This window comes from Barbus barbus (genome assembly GCF_936440315.1).
Source record: "Barbus barbus genome assembly, chromosome: 19".
Taxonomy (NCBI): domain Eukaryota; kingdom Metazoa; phylum Chordata; class Actinopteri; order Cypriniformes; family Cyprinidae; genus Barbus; species Barbus barbus.
The window spans coordinates 15,674,900-15,695,378 of NC_136747.1; the positions used below are offsets into that span (position 1 = coordinate 15,674,900).

Below are 20,479 nucleotides of genomic sequence, written 5' to 3' on the forward strand. Positions count from 1 at the left end.
AAAACTTTTACGAAATATAACAATGCAATGTAGTGAAAACAACAGACGGTTTTAAAAGGGATTCGCTGTTTCTGAAGTAAGCAAATAAAATAATCTTTTCCGAAGACGAGGTCATCGTGATTAGCTGTTCATAAGCCACAAGAGCGACTCAAATAATAGAAACAAACAGAGCCGTGTGTTGGCCAGCTTGTCCCTAGAGACACGGTTCTAATAACTTTTGCCTGAGAAGATATTGCTGCTTCATTTCGGAAGATTAACTTTTCTCTTCTTTATTCTTCATAACCCGAGAATGTGGTGACGCATACTTGGGGTATGCCGCCTAAACGGTGCAGTGAAGTAGGCTGTAGTTTGAAAGGCTGCGCGCATACACTGAGCCGCTTCAGACAGTGCACCAGTAGCGCTTCAACGGACAAAAACACAGTTATTTCAAAATACGCGGTTTTGTCCAGTTACCTCGTAAACGTAGTCTTAAATGAGCTATAAAGTCTTAAATGACCGTAAAGAGTTTGGAGAAAATAGGATATGTGTCAGATCCGCATCATGTGCATCAGGTTTTAAAGAGAGAGCGCTGATTTAAAGTGAAACCTGCTGAAGTCTGTCATCGATGTAAATCAAAGAACAAAAGAAAAAGAGAAATTACTCAACTTTGGCAGGTGTGGCAAAAAGTTAGTTTTAGGCCCTGCTTTTAAGGTTTCAGCCTGTCTGCTATCCTAACATGGGGCTCCCATTTGTCAGACCTTTGTGAAGTAAAGCCCATTTTCAATGGCATTGTCTGCTGCTCAAATAGGTCCATGCTTCTACCTCTGCAGACTGACAATGTGACTTTCCTTCCCAAGAAGTTTGAGAGTTTCAGGACTGCCTTGCCTACTTCATAAAGTGATGGGCCTTTTGAACACTATTGCAGGTGTAAATTAATTCCTGAGTGCAGAGGGAGTGACATTGAAGGGGCATTGAATTTTCTCACTGTTTTCCACCTATGTAAGCTGGGAGAATCTGTTGAGGAATGCAAGCTTGTTAAACGGCATTGGAGGCCGTAATAAAGCTGTTGGTTTGGGCATTGATTTGGCATTGGCAGCCCAAGGGCATCTGACTTAACCTGTTAAAGACAAGAACTACCAGCTGTTTTTGGACTTCTCTTCTTGGATTTTCAGACCTCTACTGACTTGCAAACAGACCTCAACATTCGCATTTTCCACCTTGTTTCACAGTTGTGCTTACTTACCCAGCTCACTGTTGCCCACCTCAAAAAGAGGTTGGTTCTTTGTAGTCTTCAAGAAGCCATGAACTTTTTCTCTGGGAAGAAGAAGCTGAACAGTTGGATCCTTAGTGAACCAATAACATTATTCAGTTCCTTTGTTTCATTGTTAATATCTTGACATTCTTATGAGAAATAAAACAACAAAACGTATCAATAATACCAGCCTGTCAGTCTAGGCTTTGAGTGTATGAGTCTATGGCCTTCATAAACTGTAAAATAGTGTTTCTGTCATGGGATTTGACAGTAGTCTTTAATCGTACAACACACGCCAGGTGGGGTTGAAACATTTGTCTGACGAAACAAAAAGATCTCACACTTCATCTGTCATGCGCTGAATTCTGGTCCCAGTGATGCTTTTATGGCCAAACTCTCAGCAGCCTACAGTGATTCCGCATTCCATGTTTTTTTTCCTTCTGACATTTTTGTTTTCATATCACAGAAGTGTTCCATTTGCACTCTGTATGCTTTGCAAATAATTGTTTGTTTGCTATGCTGAGCCAGTGCTAAATCAAAAGTAAATGCTTTCATGCTGATGGATTGAGGCCAGTGCCCTTGCACTGAGCAGGAGAAAAGTCTTTGCACTCTATTTGGCCTTCACGTGTGGTTTAGCATCGTTATAAGTCATGATTTCACTCCCAAAGAGGAACATTCTTGGACAGACATGGGCCACATACAAGGGCATTTTAAAAACTGAAGGAAATGAGGGGCCCTGAGAAGATTCTAATTCTAATTCCACATATTTGGATGAGGCTTTGCTGATGTGCAAATTTTCAAATTTTGGCTTTTTAAGCCACTGCTGTTCATAGGAACTAGTGCGAACATGTGAGAGATCATTTAGTCTCTGCCAAGGCAATGTTTTTTTCCCCCCACATGCCCTCTGAGTGACAGTGTAGTATATTATCTTTGAAATTTAAGTGCTGACCAGAGAGTTTTTCACTTTAGCTTTGTCCTGACCAAATCCAGCAGAAAATCAGAAGGAGACTGGATACAGGCACCACAAGATCAGCTGTCAGATGCCAGCGAGGTTTGCCTTTAACCCACCCGACCGGTTTGAAGGCACATTATATAAAACAGCACATCTCATCTTTCGCTCTTGCTCTCGTTCTGGTTTTTGCACATTCACCTCTTCTGCTGAGCGGACAGCAAGAGAAGCATGAGAGGGGTTTCGGTCACTAATGGAAACTTTTCAAATTCTTAAATAAGTAAGAGTAGATGTCAGTATCAGAGGCAGCCGGTCTCAAAGCCTATGGAGACAAAAAGGTAAATATCATTACTTATAAAAAAAATAAAATATTTACAAAGCGGCTGAAATTGATATGCTCATTTGGATTCACTTTCACCCATGAATAACTCCAAACACACAAGACATTCAATCTCGTATGGAGATGGAGATTATGTATTGCGCCATTTCATTTAGTAATGAACAACATTAGCTTCTGAAAGGTCTGTACGCCATTGTATACAGCCGGAGTATCAACTCTGCCATGCACATAATTTTAGATGCATTGGTCTTGGCATTCATTGCTCTTTTCCTCAAGTTAATAACTTAGCTTAAAGGCAATGAATGGAAAGAACGGGGAACGATATGCAAGTGGCTTATCTGAAAATGGATCACCTCCAGGATGATGAAGCGCTTGAGTGTAGGGAAAGCCTGAGTAGTGCTTATTAAGTGTTGCAGATAGAGTTAGTAACGGACGAGAAGATGCGACTGTCACGCTAACAGATGGGTGCTTTGGAAACTGTGCAAAAATGTTAGTCAGAGAAAGAAGTTTTATTGTCCCCCTGGCAGCCATTTGTTCACTAAGTAAATGAAAGTGTTAAATTGCAGAATACTGTGCTTGCTGTAGTTTTGCTTGCACAAAAGTGGTGGAAGTCAGTTACCTTTAATGATTAAATGTGTATATAAATGTCTTTTTTAAAAATTATTAATTGTGCTTAGTTAATGCTTTGCTGTAAAAATTCCCAGTAATTACCATATATTAAAAATTGTCCAAAAAATGCCTTTTTTTGTTCTTTCATTATTTTCTTTGTCTCGATTTTCCTTTTTGTTTCTCAATGCAAAGCACTTCCAATCTCTGCCTTCACAAGGCTCTCAACCTGGTGCGTCCAGACAGGTGGTCCCTATCTATTGGGTAAGACTGCTGTGTGGAGCCTGCTGGCAGTAGAAATGCCTGCCACTGTGTGCTGTGTTTTCATCCCCTTACTCATATTTTACATAGTCTGCAATATCCTGTATTCTCTTAATATGATATGATGTAGATTAGTTTCCATGCTAATTTGTTTGCAAGATTTAGTTTAGAGAGTTTTTGTCTACCCAGCTTTAAAGAAAATGTATAAAATTATTTTATTTTTACAAAAAAATCTACTGTATATATATATATATATATATATATATATATATATATATATATATATATATATTATGTATATATACAAAAACTATAAATATGCTTTTGTATATGTAATTTTTTTAAACTAATGCAGATGAGGCATTTATAATTACTTGTCATCTCAGTGTGCTCAAAAAATTATTTAACTCTCTATTGATTCTACATCTTAAACAGGATTACACAAAGTTGTTTGAATGTGTTTTAAGGATTAGCCTATACTTTTAATCCTTAAATCTGTTATGAAGTCATGTACAGTATTATCCTTTGTTATTTCTACTGTAAATTCAGTGTTACTCTATAAAAGTTTTTACTGCGGTGTATTTAGAGATTTACTGCTCTGCTCCCATAGTAAAATTTATCTTATGTTTGCCTTTCTCTCGCTGATGTCAGATCTGTTGCAAATTAATAGCTCGTTGGCTTACTTGCATACATATCTGCACTTGTGAATACATTTCCAGTGAAGGTTCTCGGGAGGATTTGCCAGTCCTGTTCATCCTCCCCCTTTAATAAAAAAACTAAATTGCAATTAATGAACATAAGTCTTGAACCACACTCGTGGGAGCTATGTGAATGAAGCGCAGTTTCCTGGAGATGATCGGTGGTGTGTCCACTCTGGAGCTTTAGAGATTGCACTTTGTGAGTTTGTGTATTCCTGTATGATTGAAAAGCAACAAAGTCTCTTTCTCACAGGGTGTGTTTTGCTGTCTCCTATAGTATGAATCATCCGGGCTGGGTTTGATCAGCAGCAGACTGAGGACTACGCTTAGCCGAATCCAGGAGAGCCTAATAAATGTGGTGAGTAAAAACGAGGCACTTTTAATGCACTCTTTCTGCTTTTTTCTTTTTTCTCTGGCCATCTCACTCCTATGGTTCATCTCCTCTCTTGGCCTCTCTTATGTAACCATTACAAATTCGAGTGGAAATGGTAGTGTGCATTTATCTGAGTTCCCTGTAGCCTCTCACCAGGCCTATCATCTCTTACCCCCTCTTACTTTCAGCTATAGCAGCCACAGGTGAGTTAATCACCCTGCACTCTTGTAATAAATGTCCTTTGGTTTCCATGGTTGCACCCATTAAGGCACTCTGGGCCAAAGGCCTGATACCCAGAATGCACCATATACCTCTTTCTCCTGCACAAATAGGCAGTCATTATATAGGATCCATTCCCCCAGATGTCTGAATGTCAAAGAGCAAGAAAAGATACTAGTTTGCATAAAATAATTAAACATGATTGTTTATATCCTGTCAGACTTGCAAGTTATGGTGCTCAATGGAGTCTGGCAGTATGGCTCTGTCTCCAACACTAAATCTAACCTACCTAGACAGCATTTTTAGTCATCGTAGGATCATGTAAGTGATTAAGCTGTCTTCTAAACAGATTTCATTTTGACTGTATTTTGAGGCAGCTACAGTAAATTGGTATCTTTTGTGGATAAGGCAATCCCACATCTATTTTATGATTAGCTCAGCAAGAAATTTCCATTCGATATAGCAAACAGAGCCAAGAGAAATAGTTTTTCTTTTTTTTTAAGAGTCTGTAGTAGGCATGGCATGTAAAGCAGTGTCCTGCAGCTTGACATGTTATTCTCTGCATGACATGCTGTGGTAACACTTTATAATAACGTTCAGTTGTAAGTCATTTATAGGTGATTGATTAATGATGAACTAATAATTTACAATACATTCATAAGCGCTAAATAAGTGATATGGTAATAATTTGTGTATGTTTTGTTAATTAATTTACAAGTAATTAGTTAATGATGAACTAATAATTTACAAAACATGACTATACATTCACAAATGATTAAGTAATATGCTAATGATTTACAAATCTGTCATAAGTTATCTTTAAAAAATAGCATCATGAAATAATCAAACAGATCCTTAAAGGGGACATAACACACACATTTTCATCTCATGTTAATCTTGAGTTCCTATAGAGTAGTGCTGCATCCTTCATAGCTCCAAAAAGTCTTTAGTTTTATCATATTAATAAAAGAAAGATACAGCTTTATGATTTTCTCCGGAAAAAGCAGAGCTCCTGGAGGCGTGCCGTGTGGGCGGAGCTAAAGAGTGACGAGCACTTGCACCGATTGCAAACAAAACAGACATTTGATGCCGTTTCACTTACCGTCTGCAGTTCTGAATCATGACTGGGATCTTTTATAGCTGGGTCTGCTCCATCTTTCAGTATTAAACGATGTGCAAATCCAGCGTCGAACTGGGCCTTGTTTATAAAACGTTCGTCAACAAACACACTTGAGAAACTCCATTGCTGCCCTGGAAAAACAAACTGTATCCACTGTTCAGGTAAGGCTGGGTTCTTTTGGGAAGCTGAACAAGGTCATCTTTCCCTTACAACCAAAAACACACTTCTTTAGAGACATTCTTCCCGAGAGAGTCCCATGAAACGCGTTGATGAGCACGCTCTCGCTCTGGTCGATGAGTGTACGGGCGCGTTCTTCCGGGAGAAATGCCCATATAAGGAGTTCCACCATCGTTTACGTCATCAAGAACAACGATCAAAAAAAAGTCTCCGAAACTCGTCCTAACCCGGAAGTGAGATTTTTGGCACAGAAATACTGTTATACATCCAAATTGTTTTTTTTAACTTTTGTCTATGCTTAGCATGTGAATCCAACTCTTTAACAGTGTAAACAACTCTGAATGCATGAAACAGCATTGTACCCCCCTTTAATGGTTAATAGTTATAGTTAATATATTATTAATCACTTATAAATCATTGAAATGTCAACTTTGTACTATTATCTCAATAAACATTATAAATCATTTACAAAGCTTTCTGCATCCCCTAATCTAAAGTGTAAACTAATCATCAGTTGTAAATGTTTTACAAACCTTCCAGTTACAGGTTGTTTGTGTGTGTGTGTGTATATATATATTTACGCACACACAACTGGAAACCATACAGTTTGTAAATGATTTATAATGTTTATTGAGATAATAGTAGGCTACAATGTTGACATTTCAATGATTTAAGCGATTAATAATATATTAGTAACCTAACTAGACTAACCATTAAGGATCTGTTTGATTATTTCATGATGCAGTTTTTTTAAAGATAACTTATGACAGATTTGTAAATCATTAGCATATTACTTAATCATTTGTGAATGTATTGTCATGTTTTGTAAATGATTAGTTCATCATCATCCAATCACTTTAAATGATTTATAACTTATATAATGCTATTATTCACCCTCATGTTGTTCCAAACCTGTAAGACATTCGTTCATCTTCGGAGCACAAATTAAGATATTTTTGGTGAAATCCGAGAGCTTTCTGGCCCTCCATTGCACACAAAATTCTCATAGCTTCATAAAATTACGGTTGAACCACTGATGTCACATGGACTATTTTGTTGATGTCCTTTCTACCTTTCTGGGCCTTGAACGTGTCCGTAGCATTGCCATCTATGGAGGGTCAGAAAGCTCTTGTATTTGATCAAAAATATCCTAATTTGTGATTCGAATGTCTTACGGGTTTGGAAACACATAAGGGTGAGTAATTAATGACAGAATTTTAATTTTTGGGTGAACTATCCCTTTAAAATATCATAACGAACTCAAGGTTAAAAAAGTAATTTGTAGGTATTGTATATATTTTAAGTGCAACTTTTAAAAATAAAAAAATGCTTTATGTATATTTAATATTGCAAAGTCTGTATACAAGGTCATTGTGATGCATTGCACATGCAATTTATGTGTGCTATTTTCTCGTGCTCATTATTAACGTTTGTTTTGTTAGCCACATGTCAGCTAGCCACAATCGGCTGTGAGCGTGCAATGGCTCTCTTGTGCACAGCAGTGGCTTTTAACAAGGTTGCTTATCAGCTGCTAATGAGGTTTCAGGAACTAGGCAGCAAGTTCCCTTTATAGGAAATAGACAGAAAGTTAAGTCTCTAAAAACAGTTACGTTGCCATCTGTTTATTCCATGTGCATGGTAGACTTTTCTTTGCCCATCAACTGTTTCACAAAATAAATAAAATACTATAGATTATTATGCCACTGAAAAAGACACACGCCCCCATTATTTACTGGGTCATCAGTGGCAAGTGGCCCACCTACGTATGGGCTGTCAGGAGATATCCGAGATCCGCTCCCAGACTTTTGGCACCTCTTCCATCACATATCAAGCTACATCACTTATTTCAAAGGGCCTGGCAGGGCCTCAGGTGTCTGTGATAGTGGTGAGAATTGATGGCCTGAAGAGTTTTGAGAGCAGTTGTTTATTGGCTGGAGGTACTGACAGATTTTTAAGATTATACTAGCTTTATGATGATCATTTATTATGGCTACGCACTCCTTATTCCCAAAGCACTGCTTTAAGTTTTCTGAATGTGAGCCTTGAACATCACCAAGTCTGCATTCATTTGATTTAAAAAAAAAAAAAAATCTGTAAAATTGGTTTGTGTTTGTGAAACATTATTACAATTTAAAAGAATGGTTTTGTATTTTAATATATTTTAAAATGTAATTTACTCCTGTGATGGCAAAACTGAATTTTCCATACCAGATGTGACAAGTTTCTAAAAGCAATCAATTTTTTTCTCTCCAGACTGAATGCAAAACTGCTGCTGACATAACACAATCACAGCCAATCAGAACATATCTGAACATTTGTACCTAAAGGGTGCCTATTAGTAATTTAATCTGGTTTTATTGAGCCTTTAGGGGTTGATAATTTTGAACATTTATTCTGTCAGTGTGACTTAAAGGGACAGTTCACCCAAAAATGAACATTCTGTCATCATTTACTCACGTGACGCTCATTTAATTCCAAACCTGTATGACTTCTTTATCAAAAATATTTTAAGAACTGTTTTTGTCCATACAGTGAAAGTCAGTGGAGTCCAAAACAACTGTAAACCTCATTAACTTTCATTGTATGGAGTTCTTCACAATATCATCTTTTTTGTTCCGTAGAAAGTCATACATATTTGAAACAACGTGAGGGTGAATAAATGCGGATAGAATGTTAAGTCTTGGTTAAAATATCCTTTTAAAGGAACACTCCACCCCACTTTTTTCTATGCTAAGCTAAGATAAAAGTTCTACCACCAGACCCAGAGATCGGCTGAATGGATTAAAAAAAACGGTAAAACTCAACTGTTTATCTCTAGGGGAGTTGTAAAATGAGTCTATTTCCAAAAAAAGTGGAGTGTTCCTTTAAGGTCCTGGGAAATGCATGGTGTTTTCACTGAGTTTTTCTACTGGACAAGTTTTCTTTGGTTAAACAATCACTATCTTCAATTTTTTAAAGCTTCATATTGTTAATCTCACATTTAATTTCTCAACTCTTCTTAATAAGGTCTTAGTGCTTTCTATATGACCTCTTGTCAGTATTTTGGATTCACGGATCAGTTAGCAGCACAGATGGGGAAGCTACCATGCCAGCTCCTGTATTACATGAGATGCTCATCTGACATATGAGCTGTGAACTTGAAATAGTAAGAAAAATTCAAATAGTAAAACACACTGTAGCAGAAAGCGATTTTTCTGCACTGGAATTGGAGGGTATTTCCCATGGGTTTGTACACCTACTGTGGCCTGCTTTCCAGCATAGATATAATGATATCACTCTGTGAGTGGAGCAGAATTAAAAGCTCTTTAAACATTATCGCCTCTTTGGCAAGGCCAGACCTCCTGTGAGATTTGATCTCTGCTTTTCTTGGATTGCACGGAAAAAAACAACCTAAAATGTTTAGAGGGAAAAGCCTTTAGGCTCCACCCCCAATGTGCACAGTGCTATTTTTGTATGACTCGATAAATCTTTTATTACCTAAGATTCATCCTCTGTAAACGTTTAGCCTTTGAGTACTTTTCACTATAATGCAGATTATTTTCAATAAAGATGGACGTTTTTTTAAATGTGTTGCCTAATTTAGTGAAACCTAGGTCATCGTCATCGACCGTCTTCAAAAAATAACACTCCTGTTTAGGCACCGGCATCTTTGCTATTTTTGTCAAAGGTATGCTGTTTTCCAAATGTGTGATTCATGGCACACACATGAACAAGGTGGAAGAGACCTCATTTATAAACCCATTATTGCAGCTTGTTTATCTCTTTCTGTTTATTGGATAAATCAGTGGGAATCAATGAGCGTTGACCATGACCGTTCTCAAGAGGCTTGTGTAACTCAAAGCGAAATGTCTTTTCTTGTCACCTCTTCTCATTTCAGTCCTTCAGTTTTGCACATCTTTCAGTGTTCAATTCTTTCATTACTGTGACAAGCTAGTCCTGGTGATTTTCAGCAAATCTCTATTTATCTGTCTGTCTTTTGTTCCGTCATTCATTCTTTTTATCTTCTATTTGTTTTTTCTGATGTTCTATAATACTCACTGTCTGTCTATCACTCTGTCTATAGTACTGCGAATATCTTTTATGGACAAAACCCATGAAGCTTTGGGAATGATGTAACTGAATAAAAATTATGGTACAGTATGAAGCTAATCATGTAGAGTCATTAATTATAAGTTACGAAAGCTCTGCTGAGCTCTTCTGGTGTGGTTCTCGTTTGCATGGTAACAGTGCTTCGCTTCAGAATCTCTTCAGACTTCCAGATACCTGCTGTTGTGCTCAATTTGGTGAGAGCCAGAGACAGAGAGTTTACCTGTCTTTGTTTGCACACAGATGCCTTCTGTGTTTGTGTGTGTGTGGTGAAGTGTCCACTGGGCAGTGCCGACGGCTTCTGTTTCAGATCTGATAGTGGTTCTCCCTCGGGCCATCTGCAGTTCTGTGATTAGCTCTCTCCAGAGCTGCCATCCAGTCCCTCTGTCCGCTGTTCTGTGAAGCACTCTGTATTTTAGTTTTTATTACCTCGCATGTTTGTGTTCAGGTGTGTGAGCATCTGTTTGTGGGTGTTGCCGCATCAACAAACCCCTTGTATGAACAGCGTTGGTAACTGCTTTTGTGTTCAGCAAGGTTGTATGTACAATGGAACAAACAAAGATTTTTATATGATTCCTTGCCATAATATTTTCATTTCAGTAAGATCAATTTCACTGCTTTCTGAAGAAGGAACTCCAGCCATAGATCCTCTCACAAAGATCAGTTTCAGTTTTGGTGGTACGAATCCAGCAGTCTTAGCATGCATGCAGACAAGATGATGCTAAAAATCTGATTTCTGTTGAGCTTGATTTGAGAAATTATGTCTTCTCACACAATCAGAGCTATCCAAATAGGATTTTTGCATTGTGGCATCAGTCCTGATCCGTTTCACTTTGAAATCAGATAAAAATGAGCACTTCTTTATTTCGTTGAGGCGCAGTCTTCAGGTCACAGAGGTTCTGGCAGTCAGCTGTCTGCCATGGCTCAGTTTCATTCAACAGCTTGGCGGTTAACCTTAAGCCTGTGGTTGGATTGTGGGAGCCGGCACACTGTGACTTGGCTCATATCACAGACTGGCATGATGGCTGCTCGGGGTGAAGCATCAATTATTTCCTCCCACATTCTGTCTCCCCTCTGTTTATGTCAGTCCACAAGGACATCTGCCTCAATGATTCTCCCACAGGATTAGATGCGGCAGACTTAGGGTATCCTCGGTGTGTGCTGTTTTATTGTTTGTTTGATATCTGGCAGTTTGTAAAATATACTGTTGTTAAAAAAAAGAAAGAAAGGGAAAACCCAACACTAACATTTGACACATTGTACATTTGAAATCATCTGCCCATCTCTCTAAACAGTGTTGCTGTGCTAGGCTGACCAAGACAAAGTTCTACTTAACAACACTTACATTTATTTAATTGTATATTCATATTTATTTTATATTTCATTTTTTTATAAAATGTATTATTATTATTATTATATAATATAATTTTATTTTTAATTTATTATGAATTTACCTGACATAATTTGTTTTTATCTAAAGTGAATCTTTTAAATAATTATTTAAAAAAAGCATTTAAGGTTTTGAGATTTTCTGGAGTGTCAGTCCAGAGCCAGAAGAACATACATCAGCTTGTGCACAATTTCTTAAATCGACAGCAAAGTGCCTGTGACTTTCCTTCAGTTGATATGTGACTATTTCGATTTATCTTTGCTATTTCAAAGAACCACTTTTATGAGCTCCGTAAGCTGTTGATTTGATTTCCTCCATTCCAATGAAGCAACAGAGCCTCTTCTGCAAGACGCCATACTGTAAATTCTAGAAATGGACACTTAAAAGGTTCTAACGCAGGGATAAGGAGACCTGACAACACATGCAAATGAGGCCTCTAATTCTGTTTGACACCCGTCTGAGAAACAAATTTGGGAAATTAGGAGAGGAAGAAGAAATGAGCAGAGAAATGCATTTGACAGTAATTGCCAACTGACATTTCTGCCCCGTTTCTTACAGAAACCCTCGAGATTAAAGAATCAAAGTAGTATTGAAGCAGTGCATTGTAAACATACTTACAAGAGGAAGAGCCCATTATGAACGGTGCACCTTAGGAAAACCATCTGTTTAATTTGACATTACAGAGCCAAGATGTTTTTCATTACCACAAACATACTGCATGTGTATGACTAAATGATTTTTTAGATAAGATAAGTGGTGTTATTTAGATACAGCAATACATAGAAACTTGAATATTGTTAATACATAAAACATGGATGGATGTTCTATAAACTCGTTATAAGTAATGAATCCAACGGCATGTCAAAGGTGTCATCAGATTATTTGAGACCCGAGACCCTATTTGCAGCATATCAGCTTCTACAATACAGGCGAATCCCAACAACAACAGTTATAACTTAAAAGGGTGCGCTTCCAGCTGATCCATGTGTGAAGTACACTATTTTTCCAGATGATACCATTATGATGTTAGACCTCAAAGTCAGGAGGATTAAGAACAGTTTTGTGGGTATAAAGCCTTGAATGCCATCGTAGCCACAGAAAATATTACTTACAAAGCCAAGGCTTTGAGGATGTACCGCAGAAATGTGTAGTACAGTGTTGGCAATATCTACCATATGTTCTTGTTTTGTAAAGAGTTCTTTGTAGTAGTAGTGCCCTGGAAAATAGAGATTTGTCTCACTATATTTGTGTTTCTCTGTTAGTTCTAAAATAAGCACAGTGTATCTCTGAAAGAGCAAAGGACGGAAATGTTATCAGCTCAAGAAATGGAGAATGTCGCAGACCCAACATTTCCAGGCATTTCTTCAATTTTGAAACTGGAGTAATCGCATACCAGTAGAGCCATGTTAGCTGAAGAGATATATATAATATTATTTCCTGCAACCTTACAGGTTTGTGAAGGTTGTTTATTTTTTCCTGAACTATTGGTGTGCTTAAAATGCATCAGGCATACCTGGAGACACCGTGTGAAATGTCTCATACAAAGACAGGACTCTGTTTATGTCGACAAGCACTGTTTTTCCCCAATCAAGGCGTTTGAAACTGACAAAATGAGACCACTCTGTCTAGTTTATGGGTTCAAATACCACCTGGTTGGAGCAGGCTCTAGTTAATCAAGCAAATAACAGCCATTCGGGCCTCTTGCTTAACTAAAGTGACATCCAGACACGGTAATGGGGACCTACTGGGCTGAGCTCTCTGTTCTGTTCTCTGCTCAATGTTACCAGCCGAGAGTAGGGCACACACACAAAGACACAGAGTTAATTTGTGTGACAATGCTCCGGCGTACTCCCACACGGGCATGAGGATGCTAGCTCAACACTGATGGACTACATGAAGAGTAGAGAAGGGGGTCAGCTGGGGCCAAAGGAAACATAGCACTCTGTGTGAGAAACAATTGGGGAGATGTTAGAGGGTGAAACGTGAGAGGGAGGTGTAAAGAAATGCTGGAAGAAAGTCAGGCAGATTTCGACTGATTTTGTCTTGGAAAAGGCTGTAATGAGCAGAGCGATTCAGGGGACTTTAACAATGACTGGATAGAGATGAATGGGATTGTGCATGCAGTTTGAGGGCCAGATTTGGCACTGTGAACGTTCTTTATAAAAATAAGTCATATCAGCAGAACTGTTTAAATAATCAATGTAGAACAATAAGAGGTGTTATGCCACAAACATTCCTACTGTACCTCTGAATATACAGTAGAAGGGTGTTTTTTTTCCAACTATGAGCATTTTTGGCATGTTTCACACTATTTCTAATTTATTTGATTAGTGTTTTAACAATGCCAAATAGTAAATATACAGTATATGAATCACAGGAGAATTCTATTATTCGTGGACTTCTTTTTCTGAAAGTTGTAATCCTTTGTACCACATTTTATGTATTTTTAATAGCATGATGAATACGTCTCATTCTTCCTCCTAAAACAAATTCTAATTCATTTATGCTTGGGCTGATAACGCATTGGTGTCTTTTTAATAGCCATGTCTTAGAAAAAAAAGTTTTTTTTTACTTTGCTTGTGAGTGCCTGGATGTGGATTTTTTTGCAACACTTATCCACTTATCATTTTTAGAATTTTATAAATTAGCATTAAAAGCAAATAAGTAATATTTTTTTCTGTATTAACTATTTTACATATGTATTTTGAACGATTTGACAAAATTCCAGCTATAAATTTTAATATAAAATACGTAAATAATTTTTACACAAAATAGTCAATTTTAACCTTGGAGTTATTAATGTTTCATAATGAATTTAAAATTTAAGATTGAATGTTAAAATTGAATTATTTTAAGAATATTTCAAGAGTGAAACATTAGTAACAAAATAAAAATGCATTTTAATATGTAGCATAAATAATGACAAAATGACGTTTCCATGACAAAAAAGGGGATTACTATTCATTTTTATTAATCCCATTAAAGTTACTATTTATTAATAACAAAAAGGTATTAGTAAATTTTCTGTTAGGACACAGAAAGCATGGCATTAATTAGTTTTATGTAAAGGACATGCAGATAGTATTAGAATACAACAGTAGTATAATGGATGTGTATGTCAGGGTTGCCAGGTTTTTACAACAAAACCTGCCCAATTGCTACTCAAAACTAGCCCAAAACTAGCCCAATTGCATTTCGAAGGGGGTCCCCTGTTTAGAAATCGCATTCCGGGGGGTAAAATTCGCATTTTTTAGGGGCTAAATATCACGTTATCGGGGTTACTTTAGTCTCGCGTAGTCAGACCTTCAGAATGACGGCTGAATGTCTGGAATAGATAGCCGCGTTCATTGGCCAAGGCCCACCCATGAGGCCGTTTGACCGACATGTCAAACAACCAATCATAGTTCGTTTCGATTAGCGTCACGTTTCGGGACGTGGAAATGTCGCCACAATAACAGACCGTGTGTGAAACTCTCGGATGTATTTTAAAGATTCAATGCCGCGAACTTTAAATATTTCACATACTTTTGAAAATCCAGCGTTTAGTTGACTCTAATAAGCATTCGTCGTCACATTTGTAAACATGACGGCTTTCTTCTTTCGTAAGGGGGTTTAGCGCCACTGCATCTTTGTTTCCCGGTGGACCGAAAATAAATGCGACACTCACGTCTCCCAGAAATCCGATTTAATTCAACCAGTCAGATGACGACTTCGACATTCCTGAAGTGTTTCCAGAAAAGTGTGCCATATGCATCAGACGTTTATTGTGGCCTTACCTTTTTGCCCTGAAAAAGCATGAAGCATATAAGGGGTAAAACTTTGTGTGCAGTTTCCTACACTGACCCAAATGTCCAGATTAGAAGCTTAATGGGCATAAATGCATAATGTGATCAATTGTGCCTGCATCAAGAGATTCCATTTGCTTTGGTGCACATTAATTGCCACCTATTCCCTCATCAAGTTTGTCAGTCAATATTTTAAATATGGCAATGTCAAAAGCCTAATGCTTTGAGCTTTTGCATAATGCTTGATTGAATATGTATTTTGTGTGTTGATTTTGTTGAAGCACTTGATGAAGTGTGTGTTAATTAAATCACTATGCTGTGAATTATTATGAGTGCGCTTGGGTCAACAGTTGGCTTTCAGCTGATCACCAATGAATGATCGCACATAACATTTTAAATGCAGTGGATTGTAATTAGGCATGCATTATCTACCCTCATTTACACATGATTGTTAATAAGTCGCTTGGAATTTTATCAACCGTTTTCACGCAACACTGAAATACCACTTTATCTTTCAGTATCATATTTTATGATGCTTTTAAAAAGAGCGAGATATAAGCCTTTTCTTTCTTTTTCATAGTTATTTTGTGAATGGTTGAGAGAAAAAGTCTGAGCGATTCATTACATTTGGTGCTACTCATATTCAGCTGTGAGGGCTTTGTAATTAAATTCAGCTATGTTCAGAATGAAATGGATTATTCCTTGCCTTACCATTCCCACTCATGGCCTTTTTCTTCCCTTTCTAGAAGCAGATTAGATTTAAGCATTTTTAGGCTCTGGCGAATGCTAGACCATTGCGGTTATTTCACTTGTGTTATCAGATTCCATTTCTCTCTCTCTGTCTTTTCTTTTCATTTTAATAAACCCCAAGCCTGAGCTCTGGTCATAGAAGCGCCTTAGCCTTCAGTTTATTCACAGTGAACCAAAATTCATGAAAAAGTCACCATTTTGAGATGAGGTATTGATTTTTTTTTTTTTCTTTATTTGTTTGATGGCCCCTTTCCCCTTTACATTTTAGCTCATGGTAGCTTTAGTGAGTGATAAAAGACAATTATGAAGCCTGGCGCATTTTAATGCATCCAGGTATATAGGCCGATAAATCATGGTAGGATTCCTCCTGGTCCAACTTACACCAGCTATTAACCACCAATGTTGTTAGCTCTGAGGTAAAGTGCTAAAGAAATAAAAAAAATTCAGGTTTCATTTCTATTGAGGAATCTATTTTACCATCTTGACAGATTGATTGAAGCAATGTTCAGTGATAAATGCCACCTTTATCTACACAATATACAATAAACAATGGACAATTGTACACAGTATACAATACATATTTCCATAATATAAACATAGTAAACTGTATTCTCAAGAGATTTATAGATGTATGTGTAGCTTTTATATTGACTTACAGTAATGTATACTGTTAGTGTTTACTATGAAGTTCAGTGCAGTAATTGTTAGTGCAGAAGAAGATGGAGCTGCATGTGTTCTACGCTGTGCAGTGCAAGACATGCTGCAGTGCTGTCAAGAGTCAGTGTGGTTGGTGTGTAAATGGAATCCAGTGTGAGATATATATAACACATGAATAAATTATGAAATGGAAGACCGTTCTTTTAAATGGTAATATTATATTAAAATATTACCGTTTTTTACTATGTTTGTGATCCAATCAATGCAGCCTTGTTGATTATAAGGGACTTCTTTTTTTTCTAAGGCAAAGCAGCATCACCATCAGATTTTAGGGTCTTGCACCTGCAAAATCCTAATTTAACCGCAACAATGACTGTTTTGAGTTTGTGCCTTGGCATGCAGTCATAGTAAAGTGACTGTTCATTTGCACACAGTCATTTAGGGAGACCTTTTTTCTATTAGCTTTCTCACATAGCTGATTAGCCTATGGGTCATTATCAGCACAACACCTCTGATGTTCAGTGAATTTTACAGCTGATGGTGTTTTAAGCACATTTGTAATTTCAGGCTGTAACGTCAGTGAAGTTTTGCAGTAGAATTCAAAGGGAATTTATTCATCTTTAATCTCTGATTTATGCGTGGTATTAAGCCTAGTAATCCCATTATCCTCTTTCATGTTTATTCTAACAGGAACAGAATGTTAATGTTAACCTCATTACAGTTCATCTTAGTGGATAGCGTTAACCTCAGATACCATTCAGCAATTGTTTGATGTATACTATTCACTTAATACATTATTCAGAAAGCCCTGAAAGCTTGCACAATAATATGACTGCATTTACATTTATTCATTTATCCAATGCAACATACAAGGGAGGAGTTGTACAACAACTGTATATACTTTTTTTTTTCTTTTTTTTTTTACATAGCCATCGTCTTTTTTATCTCAGTGCTTAGTCCAAGCAATTCATTGAGATTGACAAGCCTTTTATCCTTTTATTTCAGGACCACCTATACATTTTAATTTGGATTAAGATCCAGACACTGATTTGGATGCTCTAGAATATTAATATTGTTTTATGCCATTGGCTGTGTAGCTTTGGCTGGATGCTTGGGGTCATTGTCTTATTGATGAATCTCTTTCCAAGTCGCAGGTTCCTTTCAGACTCCATCAGGTTTTCCTCTGGGATTTCTTCAGGTCTGCCCAGGGTTTTGCATTAATTATATCTTCTACTAGGGCTGGGTTGCATGAAGGTATATACCATTGCAACAGTATATAATGTGTCAGCCAGTATCTATTATACCTCAGTATGTAAATATACCCACTTTCAGCCGGCAGGACAGCATTATTACAATCACATGCAAGTATTTTAAAAATAGCATGGAGGAATGTCAATATGAATAGTGGTATTTGCTTGTTATTAAAAGGTGTGAGCATTTCCAAGTAGGCAGTTTGAATAAATCTGAAATCCTTTTATAATTTTTTTTTTTCTTCTCTTACTTTTCTTGTTTTTGTTCTAGACCGTTCAGTGTGAAGCAGCTGTTTTTGCACCGATGCCAGACTTAACATTTGTTATGAATAATCTTATATTTTGCTCTGCGTCCATCACGTTTCAAATCACAAAAGAAAATAATGAAATTAGACCTTTCATTTATAAAGTACGTAATTCAGTATATTATTCAAAAAATACAAATTACTACATGGTTATTTAATAAGAGAGCAATTTCTTTTACTTTCCAGCGAAAACTAAATTGCTCAGCCTTCCTCAACCACTCTCAACCTCCACAAGTCTTCCAGGTCGTGCCGCAGAGGAATATCTTCACACCGGGATGCTGCCATCACAGTAGGATGGCATGTTTCTGATGTGTTTGGCGTGCACCAAACATAATTTAGTCTGATTGCCAAAAAGCTGTATCTTTGATCTTCCATCTGGCTTCAGAGTCTCTCACATGCCTTCAGGAGAAAAAAAATAATGCAGTGAAAGAGTGCACTAGGATTATTTCAGTTCATAGAGCTCAAATGAAATAAATTTCTACCAGGCACTGTAGCATATTACACTTTATATCACCTAATATTGTCCTTTATTAGGTGGTCTATGTCATAAACACTCCACATTAATCACACACACAGCAGAGCTCATCAGTAATCATTTTGAATTCTACAGTATATCATAAGTCCCACATTTCAAAGACACTACACCCTGTAGCAGACAGAAGAGAGATTGAAAAGGCTCTTTAAAGGAGAAACTGTAAAGGTCAGGGCCATAAATAGTGGGATGAAACTGACCGGTGAGTAGAAGGAAGGGCTTCTTGGCTGCAGGCATCATGCTTTCGAGATGAAGATGAAGGAACTCAAACTGCTCTGCCAGAAAAACTCTGTGGGTAAAAAAAGACTCAAATCAGAGAAAGTTTTCTACAGGTTTGCAGTGACCCGCTTGTTCACTATTGCTACATTTTTGAACTGGCTTTGTTGAAAATTTAGTCACGGTGGTGTAAAAAAAGGTGTGATGTGGCTAGGAAGGTTACATTTGTCTGCTTTCATATTATTTTCAGACACAGACAACAGACAGAGCCTGGAGAGAGCAGGGTGCTGGATATAAATGCTTCTATTTTAAGAATATAAAAAGTGTCAGTTTTTGTTTCATCTAATCACACATGATGAATTTTGGCTTTTGTGGCGCTTGATCAATAGAAAATATTCTTTCATGTCAGAGAAAAATTTCTAGTCAGTACTTAGCAGATGCAGTATTTGTGGATACTGTAAGTCTCTCTCAGCCACATCTGGACACTGCAGTTTCTCATTCTTTTGTGCAGAACTGCTCAGGATCAGCAGGTTTCATGGAGATCCAGCATCCACCTATAAATTCTCAACTGGATTGAGACCTGGATTTAGACTTGGCCACTCCAGGACATTAACATTGTTGTTTTTAAGCAGCAATGGCTATTACACTTTGGCTCACTTGAAGACAAATTATATCCCAAGTCACAGGTGTCTTGGAGACACTATCAGGTTTTCCTTCAGGATTTCCCTACAGTCTGCAGCATTTATTTAGACTTTTCATAAGTTAATACTGTTGAAGAACGAAAAAAAAAGTCCAATCAAGTCCACTGTGGTTAAACGGTCTAAACAAAAGAAATGGTATAGTGAAAGGGTTGAATACTTTTTCTATTCTAGGCATTTGTAAGTTTTATGTGCATAATTTTTAAGAGGTCTCTATCATTGGCATTTCGCTTTATATTTCATCAAACATTGTGTACTCCACATGCCTTTGGTTCTGGTCTTTTAAAGGTCATTTCATGGACAGATTGATTACTGTGGACAGGGTTTTTATACATAGTACAATCAGATCCTTCAAAATAAATATGCTTTTGGAAGATATTTGTTCTGACCTCATTGGAAGGATGAAGGTCTTATAGTGGCCATATAATTATGTTGTTCTGAATACATTACTCTTGAGAAAAATCTATATTGCATTGTGCATTGCACATGGTGAAACTGATGGCCAGGAAATGACCTCAAAAATGCATGTTTTACTACTATACTGTGTCTCACCAGATCTTTCATATTTAGACTTAAGTGTAGAGACGGTAAATAGACCCCCTATTCCGAATTCACTGATGCTGATGTGCTTGTTATTTGGTCTCCGAGGATTTATATTATTATCTAGAAAGAAAGGTGAAAAGTGGACCATTTAGTACTTAAGATTTTTCTTTTTTCTTTTTTTAAATAAGCCTATTATGCTCACCAAGGCTGCAGTTATTTTAAACATAGTACAGTAGTCACAATAACTATTTTCTATATGTATTTTAGTCCTGTGATGGCAAAGCTGAATTTTA

At 37.1% G+C, this 20,479-nt stretch overlaps 1 protein-coding gene across 2 annotated transcripts in view; it reads left to right on the forward strand.

Annotated features, from left to right (window-relative positions):
* The window catches only part of vps50 (VPS50 subunit of EARP/GARPII complex), a 122,038-nt gene that overhangs the window by 82,079 nt on the left and 19,480 nt on the right, over window positions 1-20,479 (forward strand). The window contains exons 22-23 of one of the 2 annotated variants that reach the window (XM_079441954.1): window positions 3,322-3,390; window positions 4,363-4,443. In XM_079441954.1, the coding sequence (XP_079298080.1) occupies window positions 3,322-3,390; window positions 4,363-4,443 (150 nt within the window). The remainder of the gene's footprint in view (window positions 1-3,321; window positions 3,391-4,362; window positions 4,444-20,479) is intronic. The other variant, XM_079441955.1, reaches the window with a different exon arrangement.